Source organism: Chelonia mydas, chromosome 2, assembly GCF_015237465.2.
Source record: "Chelonia mydas isolate rCheMyd1 chromosome 2, rCheMyd1.pri.v2, whole genome shotgun sequence".
In the NCBI taxonomy this organism is placed as follows: Eukaryota; Metazoa; Chordata; order Testudines; family Cheloniidae; genus Chelonia; species Chelonia mydas.
Genome location: NC_057850.1, coordinates 60620237 through 60641052, shown reverse-complemented (window position 1 = coordinate 60641052; position 20816 = coordinate 60620237). Strand labels below are relative to the sequence as shown.

The following is a 20816-nucleotide window of genomic DNA, read 5'->3' as shown; positions in this document are numbered from 1 at the left end:
TTTTGTCATGTGACACTAAATACAGATATTTTTCCTACAAAATCCTCCTGGAATCACCAGAGAAAGAAAATGAGGGGGCTAAGAAGAAGAGGTCAAAGCTAGTCTCCCCCAGACTTTGCTTGAAGAGTACAATGCACCTTTGCTTGAAGAGGCTGAGTGGGGAAAAAACCCTGAACAGGACTGCAGAGAGGAAAGAAGGAAGGATTTATTTTCAATTGATACATGGCGGAATTACAAGTGAAGAAAAACTGGGCTGGAATCCACTCATTTGCAGGGGAATTATAGGGAAAAAAATTGTTCCATGGGGTCAGGGCCTGAAACAAGGTACACCTTCCCATTTTGGCCTCACACCTGCATTCCTAGGAAGGGCTGGGGAATTGTGCACACAAAGCTCACAACAGTTGGCTCAAGAAAAAGTTGTAGCCAAGACATTTCTTGGTACCAAGTTTAATGCTACTAAAAGTTGGGTTCTCAGCCTGAGCGAACAGAGGCATGACTTGTCTGATGGACAAATATTAGACTGATGACACAGTGATAAGCACCGTACATAAATCTAGATAGCAATGCCAGACAGAAGTGTTGTTTTTTTTAACTGTACCCCCTTTGTATCAATTTGTCAATAAGAATGTGAAGAATGTCAATGACTTGCATTCATAAAATGTATTTTAAAATTTAACATTAATAAATTGCATATTATTTCTGCAATGTCTTATTTTGCTGAACATCGGGAGGATTACCAATTTTTAAAAGAAATGCTTTTGTGACAAAGTCTAAATTCCCCTTCACTGGAGAATTCAGTACCTCATACTCTTCAAACTTTGTTTTCTCACTTGTTTTGTGTAACTTCAATAACTAGTTTTAAGGGTTTTAGACCACCAATTAGACCTACTTTAAAAATACGTTAGTGGAATGGAGGGAATAACTGGAACAGATTTGGGGTTTTCTTTTCTGCCACTCTCATTTAAGCATTATAACAGCCACATTTTAATTAGAGCCAACAGAAGATTTTTTCCACCTTCTCCCATTGCACTTAAATATATTCACAGAGCTGTATTGATATCTGTCACACTAATGTACATGGATACTTTGTAACAAGACCTTTCATATTTGTACATTTAATTTATTAGTGATTTTTAAAGAGTTAAAATTTAAATTACCTGCATATTCACTGAATGTTCATGTCATAGTGAATAAAAATAAATAATAATGACTATTTCTTATACAGCTGTTTTTATCAGTAGATCCCAAAATGCTTCATAATCTTTCAACATATTACCCTCACAATACCCCTATGAGATAGGGAATCATTATCATCCCCATTTTACACAAAGAGAACTGAGGCACAGAGAAGCTAAATGGCTTGCCCAAGGTCATACAGGAAGTCTATGGCAGAGCAGCAAATTGAACCTAGGTCTCCCACATCCTAGGTCACTGCTCTAACCATTGGACTATCTTGTAGATGCTGCACCTTTTGTATCATAGTGCTGGCATGTTTAATCATAAGAAAAATGAAAAAAAAAAAGTCAAATTCTGACTGAAGTTTACAGTACTTTTTTTTTAAAGATTAATTATGTTTCCTAACACATTTCCAATTAAACAAATTGTTTAAGCTCATTATTTTCTTATGCTGCTTTAAGTTTCATTTTAGGTTTGATTCCCTCCCATCCACATCTTCAGCATTATCTGCATGTGCTAAATTAATGGAGCCTTTCAGAAGATTAAGATCTTTTCAGGGACACCGAAACCTACTGCAGATCTTTTCCATTTTAATCCGACATGTAAGGTCTCCACTTCCAGAACCATCTAACTCTTTGTAAAAGCTGGAAAAGTACTCTTCTTGTCTCTTCCAAGCAAATAATAAGTGCATCCATTGCTGGATACAAGATGATACCTCACTTCATTCAAAAACCTATGTCTAGTCTTGATGTGTTCGTAAGTTTAAACTATACTTTTCAGAATATAAAGTAATATTGAGCATTGGGATTCTTCTGTGCTATTTTTGGGATAACAAGGATGAAGTGGTGGAAAGATTTTTCTGAAAAGTTCAAGAATAGTTTCTTGTTACATAAGCAGCTTATAGCATTAATTTTTAGAGGCCCAGAAGTTAGAATTAATGGAAGCCTTCAGGTATTTGTCATTTATCTGCTTTCAAATACTTACAGTGAAAAATACGGAAATCAATGTATGGATGAGAACCTCTTCTTTCTGTTTCAAATCCTGCCCGACTTCTTACTCGCACATCTCCTAGAAATAGGGTCAAGAGTGAAATAAGAGTGGAAGAGCAGCAGAGATAAAATGCAATTGAACAAGGGATAAAAAGTCATGTACTTAATGGTGTAGGGTTATTTATACAATAAACCTATTCAAAGCTTTTTGTTTTAGAGGTGAAGTTTCAAAACAAAGTGTGAAGATTTGTTAAACATGCAACTGCATGCTTTTTCTCAACTTCTTTCCTGCCTAAACATATGTGGCCAAAAGCATTCAGATGAAATTAAAAACATTTGGCTACACCATTATGATAAAAAAATGTGTCTTAATGTGACAGGAAACAAGAATGTTAAAAGTTGATTTGTCCCTCAGTTTACACATGAAGCAGGAATATTTGTATAGTTCAAAAGATTCAACTTCGAGAAATTGTAGCTTTTAGCAAACAAACTAGTTACCCTCTGTTCTCATATTAAATAACAGAACATTTTCCCGCTAGCATTTACTTACTTGTGCTCAGCTGTTTGAACATTACAAAAGAGCCTATTCAAATACCAAAATGCAGTATTAAAATTTTAAAGCATCAGTATGTTTCTAGGTATTTGCTACTGCAACTTAAACAATTAAGTTTATACTTAATACACTATACTGTATTTCTTAACATATTAGTTGATTTCTGCATTTGTGTTTTACCAATTGAAAGCTGATCAGTGTAAGTAATTAATTCATTCATTGAGACAAGAGAATTCACCTGAATTAAAAAATCCCTTTAGCTCTTAAAAATGAGATCAATTTAATATTACGTTTGTCTCAAGTCTAACTCAATGTTAAAACATTAGAACATTCTCAAAATTGCTCTATTTCTATTAATGAAATCCTGAATGTATATAACAGTCCTCTCTCCAAAGAAAGCAGTTTTCATATAAGTCATAATTAGGGATTTAATGGGGATGACAAAGACTATATTTTAAAAAATTGTGAGCACTAAAGAAAAATCTGTAGGTACTTAAATTCCAGTAACTGCCATCATTCTACTGTGTTGAAATTGTTTCACCTCTCTCTCTCTGCTTCTCCAACTAATTTATTCACAGAACTAAATTAAACACATTATTAAACCAAGTAGCAAACCACTTTACTAAGATTAGCATTGTAGCTGAAGATACAAAAACGTTGTGAATAGTAATACAACAGTATGTATGATGGATAGTTTTGCAGAAATTTTATATATTTAAACACTACTGTTTGGCAATACATATAATAATGCACTTTATATAAGTTGTATCTTGAGAGGTACAATGTGTGAGTACCACAAAGATGAGGAGGATCCAAGTTGTGTATTATAATGAAGTATTTATATATTCACACAGTCTTGAGGGGTATGAAATGTTTTAAGTTATTCTTTCCTTGTATATGTTTTTAAAGGTCTGAAAATCCTTTGTGAAACTGCTAGTAGAAGGTTTCAGCAAAAGGAAAGCTCACCTCACCACCACCCATGCAGCAATATTCACCTCTCAGGCTAACAAAGACAATGTCAAATTATAAGACTCTCCAACATGTTCAGCTAAAAGGGTGGTTCATTCCACTCTCTAGAAGATACAGAGGCAGCACTGCAGAACTCTTCTGCGAGGCACATGAACTGGTGATTCGTTGGATAAGTAATGTGACCTTAGGAAATACTTCTAAAAAAAAGTCTAGTAAAAGAAAAACTTTAGAGAGAAAAAGTCAAAAGATGGAGAAGAGGGAGGGAACTCAGATTGTACATTGATATTTTCATATGAAACTGGCAAATAGGACAGTGCTGTCCCCCACTCTCAGGCAGAGTACAGCTGCCAAACTTGAGTCACATCATCATGTACCAAAAAACACGTCAAGAATAAAAGGGAAAGCAAAGGAAAATAGTAGGAGGAGCTCCAAGAGAAACACCACCTGAAGACTTCCTTGGGGTTTCCTGTTAATAACAGAAACTAATGGGTATCATGCCTCAGCGAAACCTAAAAAAATATTTTCTACTGTGTTTTGAGTTCCCACTTGCCAGGGTCTGGAGTTTGACAGCTGAGCCAGTCTATTCAATTGCCCATATTTCTCCCAAACATTATGAAGCCATGGCCTTTGAATGGTAGAAAATTTTGAAGACTTCATACCAGGGGAGGTCACTTTTAATTTTCCTTTGAAGATTTCAGTAACCTACAGGTTCCATTGTTGTATTCTACCAAAATGGGCTAGATATAGAGGAAGGAATAGTTTAACTATTAAACTGATCATCAAGGTTAAAGGATTATAGCAAAGGATACTTGCCTGATGACCATTTCCCTTCACTGAATCTATGCAACATATTTCACCAGCCACAAAATCCCACAGTGGCAAAGAAAATCCCACAGTGGCAAAGATGTTGATGACAAAGGGCTCTTCAAGTTATTTGCTTGAGAGCAATTTTGTTTTGCAAGTTCACCAAGTGAAACACAGCAATAGGTTTACAAAAAAAGGCACTGTTTCTGATTGAAAGAATGAAACACACATGATGGGGTGGGTAGCGGAAAAGAAAGAGCAACATACTAGTGATGCATATGGACAATAATGAAACAGAGGTAACTGTATTGAGATAGTACAGGGGTAGGAAGGAATGCTTTTATATCTACAGTACAGAGTAGAAATTTCCCAAAAAGGCAGAAAAGAGTCTGTGGAAAAGAGATATTTTCACTGAGCAGTTGAAAGGTAAAGATCTAGTACTCATCAAAAACCTCCTGTTGTTTTGTTTTTTTTTAATACATTAAAATACCTAAAGCATTTGCCTCAGAAATATTGGAAAAAGTGGAGTGCTGCAAGGCGCCTAAAGGTTCTGAATGGTAGCTCAAAACAAAAAGACCATCTCCTGGCTGAATTGGAAGGAAGGGAGGACTTTATTTAGAATGGAGGGGAGTATAGAGGAACCCTGGAAGCCAGCAGACTGTATAATCTATAGAGACCATCTGTCCGTAATAGTTCAGTCCCATTCTTAGAAGAAACAGCAATGCTTGCCTTTTACAAGCAGTCCTCTTGGGATGACAAGCCTTCATTGTCACTTCTTGGACCTCATTTTAGGGGAAGACTGCTCCCAATACACAGAAAACCAGAAACGATAAATATCTTTTGGCCCTGGTGGGACAAATGGGCTGTTTCCATTACAACTGGGAGTCACCCAGATATTTACGAATGGAATGAGTTTAGCATCTTGTGCAATTCACACTTTCTTTAAAACTGAAGCATCTTCATTGATTTTTTCAGAGCAGCTTTCTTCAGAACAAAGGGAGCCTCCATGAATCTTTAAGACCCTGAAAAATGTCCAGTATCAAAGCCAAATAATTCTTCTGGGAACTGAAGCAAAGTCACACCTCCAGTAAGAGAAACGAATGATATTACAAAGAGTACTGCAGATGAAATTCTTTCATCCTTTTATTTCATTCTGTTAAAGATTGGCTTTAGCCTTTTAAAAAGTTTCATCAAGGGGATATCTGAACTATGGTAACAATCACTACAAAATCCTTTAAGTCTGTTACAAAAGCTTCATAATCTTTTTTCCAGTAATGTTCTATTTGCTTATTGGCTAGATTTTTGGAAGCAGCTGCCCAGACTACAGGAACAAGAGTCTTTATTAACTGAGAAATGCAAACATCCTCTTCAGGGGGATTAGCTTAAACATCTTCTCTGTCTTCCCATGCTTTTTTCTGAAATTCATGACAAATCCTAATGAAACTACTCTTTTCAGAGTAAGTCAACACACATCTCTAGTGACTGCTGAATGGTAGTCCCTAATCACCACTGCACTCATTTAAAAGTGATTTTTTAAAAATCCACCAATTCAAAGAGGACCAAAAAGATAAAGAAGAAACTTCAACCTCTTCAAAGGAGAAAGAAGGAAAAATCTTCTTCGTTGAAGTCTCCGATTTAGTGTGCATGTATGCACATTCTTAGCTATTTTTGTTGGCTCAGGGTACTAAACTCCATTTTATTTCTAGCATAGTTGGAGAACTTGGATGATTTGCAGTCTGTGACAAAAGACATCAAGGTACCAGCAAAGGGAGAAACTAGCTTGAAAAAGATGATGGTGAAAGAACAGGAAGGGAAGGAAGAGAGTGCTCCCTTGGCTAACTAGCTGAAATTGCACAGGGCAGGATAGCCAGAGGAATGCCCCAGTTTAGGGGAAGAGGATCAGGCTCAGAGTTTAAATGGAAAAGAGAGAATAGCCTGCATATATTAGAAGTAAGACAAAAGGAATCAGGGGATAACTGTTGCTGAGGGGAGGTTGCTAATTTTCTACCTTTGTTGGCTTTTTGGCTTTTTCTTCCCCCATAGTGATGATGAGCTATTGTAACACCGACAGACCCCGGTCACAGCAAACAGGATCGAACCTGGCACCTCGAGCTAAATGCATGAGCCTCTACTGCATGAGTCAAAAGCCACATGGCCCTTAGCTAAGGCTGAGGCAGACTCGTTAATATCTAAGTGGTCTCGGTGCCACTAGAGGGGACAGAGCACCACACCCAGGAGGTGTGTGGGTTACACTATGCAAGTGGGGACTGTATAGGGTAAGTAGTCCAGATCCAGCTGAGAGAGGTGCCTTATCACCAAAGCAGACAGTTTAGAGTAGGCCACTCAATGCCCCATAACTTCCAAACCCTATATTGACCAGGGCTCCCCATAATGGATCTTGGAGGCAGCAGAGAAGAGCAGAAAAGCCAAAACACAGTAAGAACAGAAGGAAATCCAGAAAATCTACAGGAGCCTGAGGAAGAACATTGAGGAAAGCTACCCTGTAGCTGTAGACAAAAACAGCTGACTGGGGCCAATATAGCTGGATCACGCTTACAAGATACCAGCGCAAACAGCTGAAGAGTTCTACAGTGCTGTATTTCTATTTTTAGAAGATGAACCATTATCCAAGGTCTGAATCTGGACTGAAAAATGCTTTTGGAGAATGCCAGAGTGGCTGAATATATTTTTTGGAGTGGAGAAGGAGAGAGTAGCCATCTCAAGCTGACAATGTTCAGTTGTACTGCCACTGATTGAGTCAGTTAAGGTTTTCCCGTTATTTTCAGGGATTTTTAATCTTTTTCTTTCTGAGGTCCCACCCAACATACAATAAAAATTCCAGAGCCCACCTTGGCCACAACTGGTTTTCTGCATATCCAGTAGATTAAAAGCCAGGGTTGATGTTCGAGGGTAGCAAGCAGGGCGATTGCCCAGGGCCCCACAAAGCTAAGTTGCTTGGGTTTTGGCTTGAGTCCTGGGTGGCCGGGCTCTGGCTTTGATTTTCCGCCCTGGACCCTAGCGAGAGCGAGCCTAACACTGGCCCTTCTGTCTGGTTTATTTTGGCGGACCCTCTGAAAGCTGCTTGCAGCCCCCCCCAGGGGGTCCCAGGCCCCTGGTTGAGAATTGCTGATTTAGGTATCCATAAGGTTATGTTTTAGGTAGGATTTGGAAATACTGCTGTACCACAGTAACATCACTCCAATTGGGATCACCTGAACCTCTCTTCAAGACTTGGATTCCAACAGCCTGCAAACTTTAGGGAAAGCAATTTCACAATCATTACAGCCAAACAAAGCCAATAGGATAAGTTCTAAGTAGTCTTTCTGTTAATTTTATAGGGCTGTCAATTAATCGTAGTTAACTCACGTGTTTAACTCCAAAAAATTAATTGGGATTAAAAAATTGGGATTAATTGCCATTTTAATTGCATTGTTAAGCAATAGAATACGAATAGAAATTTAATAAATATTTTGGATGTTTTTCGACATTTTCATATATATTGTATTGTGTTGTAACTGAAATCAAACTGTATATTATTTTTATTACAAATATTTTCACTGTAAAAATGAGCAAAAGCTTTCGTGAGCTACAGCTCACTTCATCGGATGCATACTGTGGAAAGTGTAGAAGATCTTTTTATATACACACAAAGCATGAAAAAATACCTCCCCCCACTCCACTCTCCAGCTGGTAATAGCTTATCTAAAGTGACCACTCTCCTTACAATGTGTATGATAATCAAGGTGGGCCATTTCCAGCACAAATCCAGGGTTTAACAAGAACGTCTGGGGGGGGGGGGGGGGGGGGGGGGGGTTAGGAAAAAACAAGGGGAAATAGGTTACCTTGCATAATGACTTAGCCACTCCCAGTCTCTATTCAAGCCTAAGTTAATTGTATCCAATTTGCAAATGAATTCCAATTCAACAGTTTCTCGCTGGAGTCTGGATTTGAAGTTTTTTTGTTGAAGAATTGAAAAGGCTGACAAAGGAGGTGCTGTTGTCATCATGAATAGGTCGGAATATGAACAAGAGGCTGCTCGGCAGCTCTCCAACACCACTTTCTACAAGCCATTACCCTCTGATCCCACTGAGCGTTATCAAAAGAAACTACAGCATTTGCTCAAGAAACTCCCTGAAAAAGCACAAGATCAAATCCGCACAGACACACCCCTGGAACCCCAACCTGGGATATTCTATCTACTACCCAAGATCCATAAACCTGGAAATCCTGGGCGCCCCATCATCTCACGCATTGGCACCCTGACAGCAGGACTGTCTGGCTATGTAGACTCCCTCCTCAGGCCCTACGCTACCAGCACTCCCAGCTACCTTCGAGACACCACTGACTTCCTCAGGAAACTACAATCCATCGGTGATCTTCCTGATAACACCATCCTGGCCACTATGGATGCAGAAGCCCTCTACACCAACATTCCACACAAGGATGGACTACAAGCCGTCAAGAACACTATCCCCGATAATGTCACGGCTAACCTGGTGGCTGAATTTTGTGACTTTGTCCTCACCCATAACTATTTTACATTTGAGGACAATGTATACCTTCAGATCAGCGGCACTGCTATGGGTACCAGCATGGCCCCACAGTATGCCAACATTTTTATGGCTGACTTAGAACAACGCTTCCTCAGCTCTTGTCCCCTAACGCCCCTACTCTACTTGCGCTATATTGATGACATCTTCATCATCTGGACCCATGGAAAAGAAGCCCTTGAGGAATTCCACCATGATTTCAACAATTTCCATCCCACCATCAACCTCAGCCTGGTCCAGTCCACACAAGAGATCCACTTCCTGGACACTACAGTGCTAATAAACGATGGTCACATAAACACCACCCTATACCGGAAACCTACTGACCGTTATTCCTACTTATATGCCTCCAGCTTTCACCCTGACCACACCACACGATCCATCATCTACAGCCAAGCTCTGCGATACAACCGCATTTGCTCCAATCCCTCAGACAGAGACAAACACCTACAAGATCTCTATCAAGCATTCTTACAACTACAATACCCACCTGCCGAAGTGAAGAAACAGATTGATAGAGCCAGAAGAGTTCCCAGAAGTCACCTACTACAGGACAGGCCTAACAAAGAAAATAACAGAACGCCACTAGCCATCACCTTCAGGCCCCAACTAAAACCCCTCCAACGCATTATTAAGGATCTACAACCTATCCTGAAGGATGACCCAACACTCTCACAAATCTTGGGAGACAGGCCAGTCCTTGCCTACAGACAGCCCCCCAACCTGAAGCAAATACTCACCAGCAACCACATACCACACAACAGAACCACTAACCCAGGAACCTATCCTTGCAACAAAGCCTGTTGACAACTGTGCCCACATATCTATTCAGAGGACACCATCACAGGGCCTAATAACATCGGCCACACTATCAGAGGCTCGTTCACCTGCACATCTACCAATGTGATATATGCCATCATGTGCCAGCAATGCCCCTCTGCCATGTACATTGGTCAAACTGGACAGTCTCTACGTAAAAGAATGGACACAAATCAGATGTCAAGAATTATAACATTCATAAACCAGTCAGAGAACACTTCAATCTCTCTGGTCACGTGATTACAGACATGAAAGTTGCAATTCTTCAACAAAAAATCTTCAAATCCAGACTCCAGCGAGAAACTGTTGAATTGGAATTCATTTGCAAATTGGATACAATTAACTTAGGCTTGAATAGAGACTGGGAGTGGCTAAGTCATTATGCAAGGTAACCTATTTCCCCTTGTTTTTTCCTAACCCCCCCCCCCCCCCCCAGACGTTCTTGTTAAACCCTGGATTTGTGCTGGAAATGACCCACCTTGATTATCATACACATTGTAAGGAGAGTGGTCACTTTAGATAAGCTATTACCAGCAGGAGAGTGGGTTTGTGTGGGGGGGGGGGGGGGGGGGTGAGAAAACCTGGATTTGTGCTGGAAATGGCCCAACTTGATTATCATACACATTGTAAGGAGAGTGATCACTTTAGATAAGCTATTGCCAGCAGGAGAGTGGGGTGGGGGGAGGTATTTTTTCATGCTTTGTTTGTATAAACGATCTTCTACACTTTCCACAGTATGCATCCGATGAAGTGAGCTGTAGCTCACGAAAGCTTATGCTCAAATAAATTGGTTAGTCTCTAAGGTGCCACAAGTACTCCTTTTCTTTTTGCAAATACAGACTAACAAGGCTGTTACTCTGAAAACTGTAAAAATGATAAACAAAAAAATACTATTTTTCAATTCACTTCATACAAGTACTGTAGTACAATCTCTGTCATGAAAGTGCAACTTACAAATGTAGATTTCTTTTTGTTACATAACTGCACTCAAACACGAAACAATATAATACTTCAGATCCTACAAGTTTACTCAGTCCTACTTTTTGTTCAGCCAATCGTTAAGACAAACAAGTTTGTTTACATTTACAGGAGATAATGCTGCCCTCTTCTTATTTACAATGTCACCAGAAAGTGAGAACAAGCATTTGCAGGACACTTCTGAAGCCGGCATTGCAAAGTATTTATGTGCCAGATACGCTAAACATTCGTATGCCCCTTCATGCTTCGCCACCATTCCAGAGGTCATGTTTCCATGCTGATGATGCTCATTAATAATATAATGTGTTAATTAAATTTGTGACTGAACTCCTTGGGGGAGAATTGTATGTCCCCAGCTCTGTTTTACCCACATTCTGCCACATATTTCATGTTATAGCAGTCTGGATGATGACCCAGCACATGTTGTCCATTTTAAGAACACTTTCCCTGCAGATTGCACAAAACGTAAAGAAGATACCAATGTGAGATTTCTAAAGATAGCTACAACACTCAACCCAAGGTTTAAGAATCTGAAGTGCCTTCCAAACCGAGAGGGACGCAGTGTGGAGCATGCCTTCAGAAGTCTTAAAAGAGCAACACTCCAACGTGGAAACTACAGAACCCGAACCACACAAAAAAGAAAATCACACTTCTGCTGGTGGCATCTGACTCAGATAATGAAAATGAACATGTGTTGGTCTGCACTGCTTTGGATTGTTATGAAGCAGAACCAGTCATCAGCATGGACGCATATCCTGTGGAATGGTGGTTGAAGCATGAAGGGACATATGAATCTGTAGCGCATCTGGCAAGTAAATATCTTGCAACACTGGCTACAACAGTGCCATGAGAATGCCTGTTCTCACTTTCAGGTGACATTGTAAACAAGGAGCGGGCAGCATTATCTCCCACAAATGTAAACAAACTTGTTGGTCTGCATGATTGGCTGAATAAGAAGTAGGACTGAGTGGACTTGCAGGCTCTAAAATTTCACATTGTTTTATTTTTGAATGCAGTGTTTTTACATATAATTCTACATTTCTAAGTTAAACTTTCATGATAAAGAGATTGCACTACAGTACTTGTGTTAGGTGAACTGAAAAATACTACTTCTTTTGTTTTTTTATAGTGCAAATACTTGTAATCAAAAATAAACAAAGTGAGCACTATGCACTTGATATCCTGTGTTGTAATTGAAATCAATACATTTGAAAATGTAGAGAACACCCAAAAATATTTAAATAAATGGTATTCTATTATTAACAGTGTGATTAATCGCGATTAATTTTTTTAATTCTGCGATTAATCACAATTAATTTTTTTAATCGCTTGACAGCCCTACTATTTTAACATCCCCCAAAATTATGTTATTCAGTTACATTCAATTGTTATATATGGTTCATTTGGAGTATCAACTTATTAATCAAATTAAAGGTAAACCATATTACTATGTTTTTTACCTCTGTTGCTAAGGAATTACACTTAAGCCAAGCAGTTCTGTGATTGTAGACTTATTTGTATGATGTACGATGCAAAGGTGTGCAGAAGACTGCCTAACAATATTTGTATTCCTGAAAGGAAGCCACTATATTATCTTTTTCTTATCCATTACCAATTTAAAATTAAATCAAAATTTGAGTTTTATCTGAATCACACCTAGAATCTACAACTATTCTATAGAAAGTTTAATGCAACTTTAATTGGTTTCTCCCAGGTCTGTTCATAAGACAACACTAATGAAAAAAACAGTTACTAATTTGTACAAATAAAGTGAGCTTAACATTTGGGAATACAGAATGACCCCAACCAATGAGAAAGTAGCAATGTGTATTATAATAGTGATACAAGTATCCAGGCAGCAAGATTCAGAGTACAGTAAAACAGGGCAACTACTCTTTTAAGGACTTAGTTCATTTTACAAGTTAGCAATTAAATACAATAAATTACAGGCAAGGGAGTTATGCTCGTCATAGTAAGTCTGTTTCAGGTGTTCCACAGCATGCAAATTAATTCAAAATATGTACAAAATTAAAATTAAGAATACAATATTGAACGTTTTTATAGCTCTAATTCTATTCCAGTTCTGCCCTTTCAAAAGAAAAATAATAAACATATCATAGGAAGTTAGATATTGCCTTCAAGTTGATTGTACAGTATTCAAATGGCAGTAATGAGTCATCTTTTGTGTTCCAAAACTGCATTATGGTGCATGACCACACCACTTCTATCCTCTTGATACAATTCCATATTTTTCCATAAAATTCCAGAAACCAGTAAGAAAACCAGAAACCAAATCCTTATCCCCATTAGAATAGAATCTATGGTACCTCAATCTTCTTGCATCTCAGAGCACTTTAAAAAGCTGGATACATATTATCATTCCCATTTTAGGGAATAAGGTATTCATTTTTATGTTTTTGAAACAGTAAATTTCACTTTACTAATTGAAAAGAAGAGGCACTAAGTGTCACATCACAATTAAATCACAAAAATTAAGTAAAACTAATGTTAAGGGACAAAAATCCCCAAAGTGAGAAAATTCATATTACAGAAACTCAGACCTGAATTTACTTTCTTGTACCTAAGTAGAGGAACACAAACTATATACAGTAAGATAACTGGCACTTTGAAGAACCCTGCAATGCCTGCTGCAAAAAAGTATGAGTATAGAGTTTTAGTCCTAAAAACAAAATAAGGAAAAACATTCCAACATATTAGTAACAGAACTGGAAAACAAATCAGTCATTTTCAAAAAGCTTTTAAAAATAAGCATCTTTTTTTCCACTCAAGAGCTCTCTGAAGTATTTGCTCTGTGCTTTCCCAGTCTTAGAAACCTGAGCCTTTGGAAGCAGACACCAGTATCACAGCATATTACAAATTCGTAAGTCCAAAAGATAGAGGTTACTTACCTATAACTGGAAGTTCTTCAAGATGCAGGGTCCCTATCTGTATTCCACAAGTGGGATATGCATGCTCACCATGCACCTGAGTCTGGAATTAGTTGCAAGCAGTGTCCATTGGCTCACACAGGCACCGTAGCTCTCTCTCCAAGAGCTCCCAACCAAGTGCATAAAGGGTGGTGCAGGCCAATGCCTCTCCAGATTCCCATTCTTATCACAGTGTAATGAATCCACAGCAGAGGGAATGGAGGCCCTTGAGCTTCAGCTTTGGCCCCCCCACCCAGGAAAGTGGGGTTTGGGCGGGCTCAGGCTTCGGTCCCTCCTGGGGTCATGAAGTAATTTTTGTGGTCAGAAGGGGGTTGTGGTGCAATGAAGTTTGAGAACGCTTGCTCTAAAGAAGTACCAGGGAAGCTTCCTGCTCACCTGTGAGTGGGGCTCATCAGGGAGGAGTTCTGAGTGCGGGGGGGTGAGGCTCAGCAGGAGGGTCTGGGTACGAGGGGGTCTGGATGTACGGGGGTTGGGCAGATGGGGATGCAGCTCCCTGTTAAGGGATCCCTCCCCGTGCAGCTCAGGAGTGATGGGTGCAGGAAGTGGGGGGCAAGAGGGAGTTTGCAGAGCTTCCTGCACCTGGGGGAGAAATCAGGGTGGGTCTGACCCAGCCCCGGATGCCAAGCGGGGAAGAGGAAGTCCCGTCCTCCCCAGCCCAGCCAGGACTAGGAGCTGAGCATAGCACAGGGTAGAAGCCACCAGCCAGGTCTTCCCCAGTCCCACCTCCTCCCCACAGTAATTTATGTCTCTGCCAGCTGCCCTGGCACCTGAAACATACTGCGGGGGAGGGTTGCATGACTGCTCTTGTGACTTCCCTGTGCTTCCCCATCAGAAAGTCATTTCTCTGCGGGGAAGCAAAGAAATCTGTGGTGGACATAAATTCTGTGCATGCACAGAATTCCCCCAGAAGTCGTCAAAATGTGGATTTTTCATGATTGACATAGATATCTTGGAAAGGGGAAAGGTAAAAGGTTTAGCAGAATATGGTTCATGATGTGGACCTCCTTATAAGAGTTTCCTGTGAGAAGCCAGTCACTGAGGTATGGGAAAACTGTAAATCCTCTTCTTGTCCAAGCAGCCACCACTGAAAAAACCATGGGTGCTGTGGACAAACTAAAGGGGAGGACTCTGAGTTGGTAATGGTTTTGGTCAAAGAGGAACCTGAGGCATCACCTGTGGGCTGAATGGGTATCTGTATAAAAATATGCATCTTTCATTTTGAGAGCCATGAACCATGTGCCATTCTCTAACACGAGAATTATTGATGCCAAGGATATTGTGGAATTTTAGTTTTTTGATAAGATGGTTTAACTGACATAGATCAAGAAGTAAGGAGAATAGAGACTCCCTTTCCAGGGTGTTGAGGTGGAACCTTTTCTATGGTTCCCCTGAGGAGCAGGGAGTTCACACCTCTTTTCATAAAATCGCCTCATAAGAGGAGAGGTTCCTGAAGAGCAATCGGGAAGGGGGTTTGAAGAAGGAGTAGTCAGAAACTCATTTAGAAAGCCCCCATCGGTACTCTTTAATACCCATTTGTCTGTAGCTAGGGCCCTCCAGTTTTTGACAAATTGGGTAAAGCAGCCTTCAAACATATGAATAGGGGAATGAAGAAGCAGCAATAAAGGGATGTGGATGAAACAAACTCTTTGCCAGAGGTTAGAATATGACATGGTGGTGGATGTTGCAGAGGGTGGGTTCCTGCTCACTCTCTCACATTGTGGCTCTTGAGAACACTGATGATAAAAGGGCTGAAGAGGTGGGTCTTGCCCTATATCCCTATTTATGATGCTTCCTCTTGGGGACAGGGGTATAAATGGCTAGCTGGTGAAGAATTGTTCTTGCATCTTTGCGAAAGTGGAGCAACTTCATCCATTTTCTCATGGAGCAGGTTAACAGTGTCAAAGGGCAGATCTTGGATGGAACTCTGCCTCTCTCTAGGGAAACCTGAGGATTGTTGTCATCGTTGATCCCTCGAAGTCGAGGATGATCTCTTTCACAGGTTTTATTTTTTATGGGTCCTTTGGTGACTGAGGAGTCCAATCCTTGAGCCGCAGACCCATTGGTAGATGTTGCAGGTGGTGTTGGAAGTCAGGGTTGGGCTATGATCATTGCGTGACAGCTGTCTGTCCTTTATTTTCTGGCATTTTTCTGCTACCAGGGCAAGACGATTTTCCTCAAAAGTGGAGGTTCCTTCTCTGACAAGTCTTCGCCAGCTATCCCTATCCTGGACTACTGCCTCCCAGTGTGTGGTATTGTTGCCACATCTCTTGATGTTTATCTTGAGGATGTCTTTAAAGTGTTTCTTTTGGCTTCCCCCTTTCCTTTCTCCTTAGGCGTACAGCAATTGTTTTGGTTAGTGTACATCAGGCATGCACACACAGTACCTGCTCCACCTCAGCTGGTGCTCGATAATCAGGGCCTCAACACAAAAGATGTTGGCCTCTGTGAGGACACTGACATTAGTGTGGTGATCCTCCCACTTTATGTTGAGGATCTTCCTAAGAAAGTGCTGGTGCTGATGTTCTAGGTTTTTCAGGTGTTTTCTATAGGTCATCCAAGTCTCACAGCCATAGAGGAGAGTTGGGATTACCATGGCTTTATAAACTAAAAGTCTAGTGTGTGTTCTGATGTCGTGATTGTTGAACACCTGGTGAGACAGTCTGCCAAAGGCAAGGCTGGCACAGTGGATTCTGTGCTGAATCTCAAGGTCTATGTCTGGGTTCTGTGAGAAATGGCTGCCAAGATAGGCAAAGTATTCTACATTTTCCACTTCTTCTCTATCAGTATAGATCTTCCTTGCTGCGTCTGATAATTGACCAGGAACTGGCTGGTGGAGAACTTTTGTTTTGACGATGTTCAGAGTCAGCCCTAGGCTTTTGTAAGCTTCAGAGAAGCAATTATGGACTGTTTGTAGATCCTCCTTTGAGTGTGCAAGTACAACACAATCATCTTCGTACTGGAGTTTGGTGACTGTTGCTGATATCACTTTAGTTCTGGCATGGAGACGATAAAGGTTGAAGAGGTTGCCGTCAGTCCGATATTGGATGCCAATGCCATGTGGTAGACAGTCTTGGGTTAATGTTTTCATAGCTGCTAAGAAAATGGAGAAAAGGGGGGGCGGGGGCCAGTACACAACCTTGTTTTACCCCAGTTCAGATGAGAAAGGGCTCACAGGTAGAATCACTGCACAGGATGGACACAGTCATCAGGTCATGGAGGAGTCTTACAATGGTGATAAATTTGCTTGGGCAGCTAAGCTTTGACATGATTTTCCACATAGCCTAACGGTTGACAGAGTTAAAGGCTTTGGTCAGATCAATAAAGGCCATAATCAGCTCCTGGTGTTGTTCTTGACATCTTTCCTGGATCTGCCTGGCTGAGAAAATCATGTGGATGGTGCCTTGTGATGGTCTGAAGCCACACTGATACTCTGGAAGTACTTCCTCTGCAAGAGGGAGCAGGTGATTCAGTAAAATTCTAGCAAGAATTTTCCTTGCGATGTAGAGAAGGGAAATGCCTCGATAGTTGCCACAGTCGGCCCTATCTCCCTTTTTGAAAATGTTAACAATGTTAGCGTTATGTAATTCAGCGGGGATTTCCTTAGTGCACCAGATTTTGAGGAGCAGCAAATGAAGCTTGTTAGTCAGTGTTTCTCCCCACACTTTTAGTACTTCAGCTGGTATGCCATCAGGACCTGGTGCTTTATTGTTCTTTATTTGCTTAATTGCTTTGAGGACCTCCTCAGGTGTTGGTGGGTTGGGTTCCAGATTGGGTGCTGAGAGATGGAGTCAATGGTGTCATCAATCACAGTCGAGCCTCAATTTAGAAACTTTTGGTAGTGTTCCTTCCAGCGCTCTTTGATAAATTAGTTATCTTTAAGAAGGATACTACCATTTTTGGATCTCAACAGTGTGAGGCCACATGAGGCTGGTTCATACAGGGTCATTTTCTCACAAAAGAAGCTCCACATATCATGTCTGTCAGCAAATGCTTGAATTTCTTTTACTTTATCCTCCCACCATTTGTTTTTGATTTCTTGGATCCTCCTTTGAACTTCAGCTTTGAGCTGATGGAAAGAGCTCTGCTTCTGACAGGAAGATGCATAGTTTTGCGAGTCACAGAAAGCTTTTCTCTTCAGGTTCAAAGGGCTGTGATCACAACGTTGTTGTCGTCAAACCAGTTCTGATGGTGGTAGGTAGCAAGGCTAATGGATTCCTCACAAGCCTCATGGATGGTAACCACGGTTGTGTCCTCATGACAGTGGCCATAGGCATCCCCCTGGATGTGGTATCTGCCACGTCCACCACAGCTTAGAGTGAAATTTTGGCCACCAATTTGCCCTCATCCACTAAGGCCTAAAAGCAGGCTCTATTCTCCTCAGAGAGCTTGTCCTTAACTCTAGAAATCTAGCATAATTGATAAAATCATGTTTGGCCAAGGAGGCCTAATAATTAGAGATCCTGAACTGGAGAGAGATGGAAGAGAATACCTTTCTTCCGAAAAGGTCGAGTCTCTTATGTCCCTTTTCACAGGAAGGCGCCTTTGGGTGCTGATGCCTGGACCACTCTGTGGCTGCCTGCTCTACAGATTGTTTGGCGGATAGTAAGACAAAAAGAACTCTCACCCCTTGGATGGGACAAAGCAGTGCTTCTCAGCACTCTTGGAGGTGGGAACACAAGTAGTAAGGGTGTGCCAAACCATATTTGCTGGTTCCATGATGACCTAGTTGATGGGAAGGGCCACTCTGCTGTGTCCAGAGGGCTGAAGAATGTCTAGTAGGCTGTGCTGAGGCTCCTGAATTTCCTTCAGCTGGATTTGTAGCTCTGCCACTATCCTGTGCATGAGCTCTTGGTATTGTTTAAAGTCATCCAGGGGAGAAGGAGAAGATGGGGTGACCACCTCACCCAATGACAATGATGAGATTGCTCTTGGAGCCATCAGATCTAGTTCACCTTACTCCTCCGAATACCCTGACAGGGCCAATTGCATATAGCTGGGTGATAGCAAGGAGGACTCATGGACAGATCCGAAGTATCTGGGATAGGGCTCCTACGATCCCAGTATCGCCAATAGATGGATCCATCAGTGGAAAGGAACCCCATGGAAGAGGGTACCACCTGTCCCTTGCCAATCAGGTCTTGTGGAAGATCAGAACCCTGAACTTCTAGGGGTTCTGTCTGGGGCTGCCTGTCCTCAGTGCCACAAAGTTTCCTACAGACTCATTGGAAGAGAAGGCCAGATTCCTGATCAACAGTGGCACCAACAGTAATGATGGTTGTGCTTCAAGACTGTCAGGGAGAATGGGAGAACAACTCCATCTCCTTGTGACAGACTCCTCCTCCGTTGTAACAACATCCCAGAATATAGATGGACCCGATAGACTGGTGAACTCAGACGGAGAGAGCAAAGACGTCTTCTGGGGAAACATATGTCTCCATCCATCCTGAAGAATGAGGAGAGTCCATGGGTAGAGCTGGAGCCTCTGCTGGCCCTGCCATTTCCCTGGATGCTGCCCCTGCCAAGTTCTAGGAGAGTGAAGTCAAGCTGGGGCTGACTCCCAGAAGGTTGAATAAGAGGAAGACAATCCCGGGATACTTTCACCACCCCACCCCTTCACCTCCTGAGGGCTGAACAGAGGAACAGGATGGGAAAGAGTTACCCATCAAGCTAGCACCCTCAGCACTTTCCCAGCTCCATGGGGTGCTCTTCCCATCCTAAGCCCAGGTAGCACATGCAGGAGAGCAGAGAAGTCCTGCTTCAGTTACTCCATTTTAATTCACATCATTATTTCAAGATTGAGATTTAAGACAGTTTCTATAATGAACTTTACAAGTGTAAGACAAAACTATTCTTATATGCAAATATTTACTCTGTAATAAACCACTCAATTTTAATTAGAACAAAAAATGACAGGTGCTAAAATGTTCTGCTATATGCATACTGAATCAGGGACAATAAAAAGTATGCAATGCAAATAGACTTTACATAATATTGTTTAAAAATGAACATACAAAGGTAATTGCCACCCATTAAATCTATTTTTTCTACAGATTTAACTGAGGTACACAAAAAAGACAGTTACCTTTTCCATAACTGGTGTTCTTCGAGATGTGTTGTTCATGTCTATTCCACAATAGGTGTGTGTGCTCACCACGTGCACTGGTGTCGGAAGTTTTCCCCCCAGCAGTACCCATAGAGGAGCGCCCATAGCGACCCCGGGAGTGGTGCCTCCACGGCACGGCATATGGAGCGCTGTACGCTCCCCCCACCCTCAGTTCCTTCTTGCCAGAGAACTCCAACAGAGGGGAAGGAGGGCAGGATGTGGAATAGACATGAGCAACACAACTCGAAGAACACTAGTTACGGAAAAGGTAACTGTCTTTTCTTCTTCAAGTGACTGCTCATGTGTATTCCACAATAGGTGATTCCAAGCTATATCTATTGGAGGTGGGTAGGAGTTCACAAACTCATGGGGTGGAGCACAGCCCTGCCGAACCCAGCGTCTTCCCTGGTCTGGGAGACCATCACATAATGCGAGGTGAATGTGTGAACTGAAGACCATATGACAGACCTGCAAATGTCCTGAATGGGGACATGGGCCAAAAACGCAGCCAACGAGACTTGTGCCCTAGTCGAGTGCGCCCTCACAATTGATGGCAGAGGGATTTCCACCAGGTCATAACAGGTACGGATACACAAGGTGATCCAGTTGGAGAGCCGCTGAGTGGAGATCGGCCAACCCACCATGCATTCAGCCGAGGCAATGAATAGCTGCAAGGATTTCCTGAAAGGCTTAGACCACTCCAGGTAAAAGGCCAGACCCCGTCTCACATCCAGCGTGTGGAGGCGGTGCTCCTCATTGGACACATGGGACTTGGGGCAGAGGACTGGCAGGAAAATGTCCTGACCCATGTGGTAGGCGGAGGCCACCTTCAGGAGGAACGAAGAATGTGGGCGGAGCTGGACCTTATCCTTATGGAACACCGTGTACCGGGGCTCGGAGGTCAGGGCCCTGAGTTCCGAGACCAAC

General features: G+C 41.6%; 1 protein-coding gene across 10 annotated transcripts in view; it reads right to left on the bottom strand.

Annotated features, from left to right (window-relative positions):
* PDE7A (phosphodiesterase 7A) overlaps window positions 1–20816 on the bottom strand; it is a 138947-nt gene that overhangs the window by 41580 nt on the left and 76551 nt on the right. For 7 of the 10 annotated variants that reach the window (XM_037892514.2, XM_043539563.1, XM_037892519.1 and 4 more), the window contains one exon: window positions 2161–2244. The exons of the other annotated variants lie outside the window; for them this stretch is intronic. In XM_037892514.2, coding sequence (XP_037748442.1) covers window positions 2161–2244 — 84 coding nt within the window. The remainder of the gene's footprint in view (window positions 1–2160; window positions 2245–20816) is intronic. 10 annotated transcript variants of the gene reach the window in all.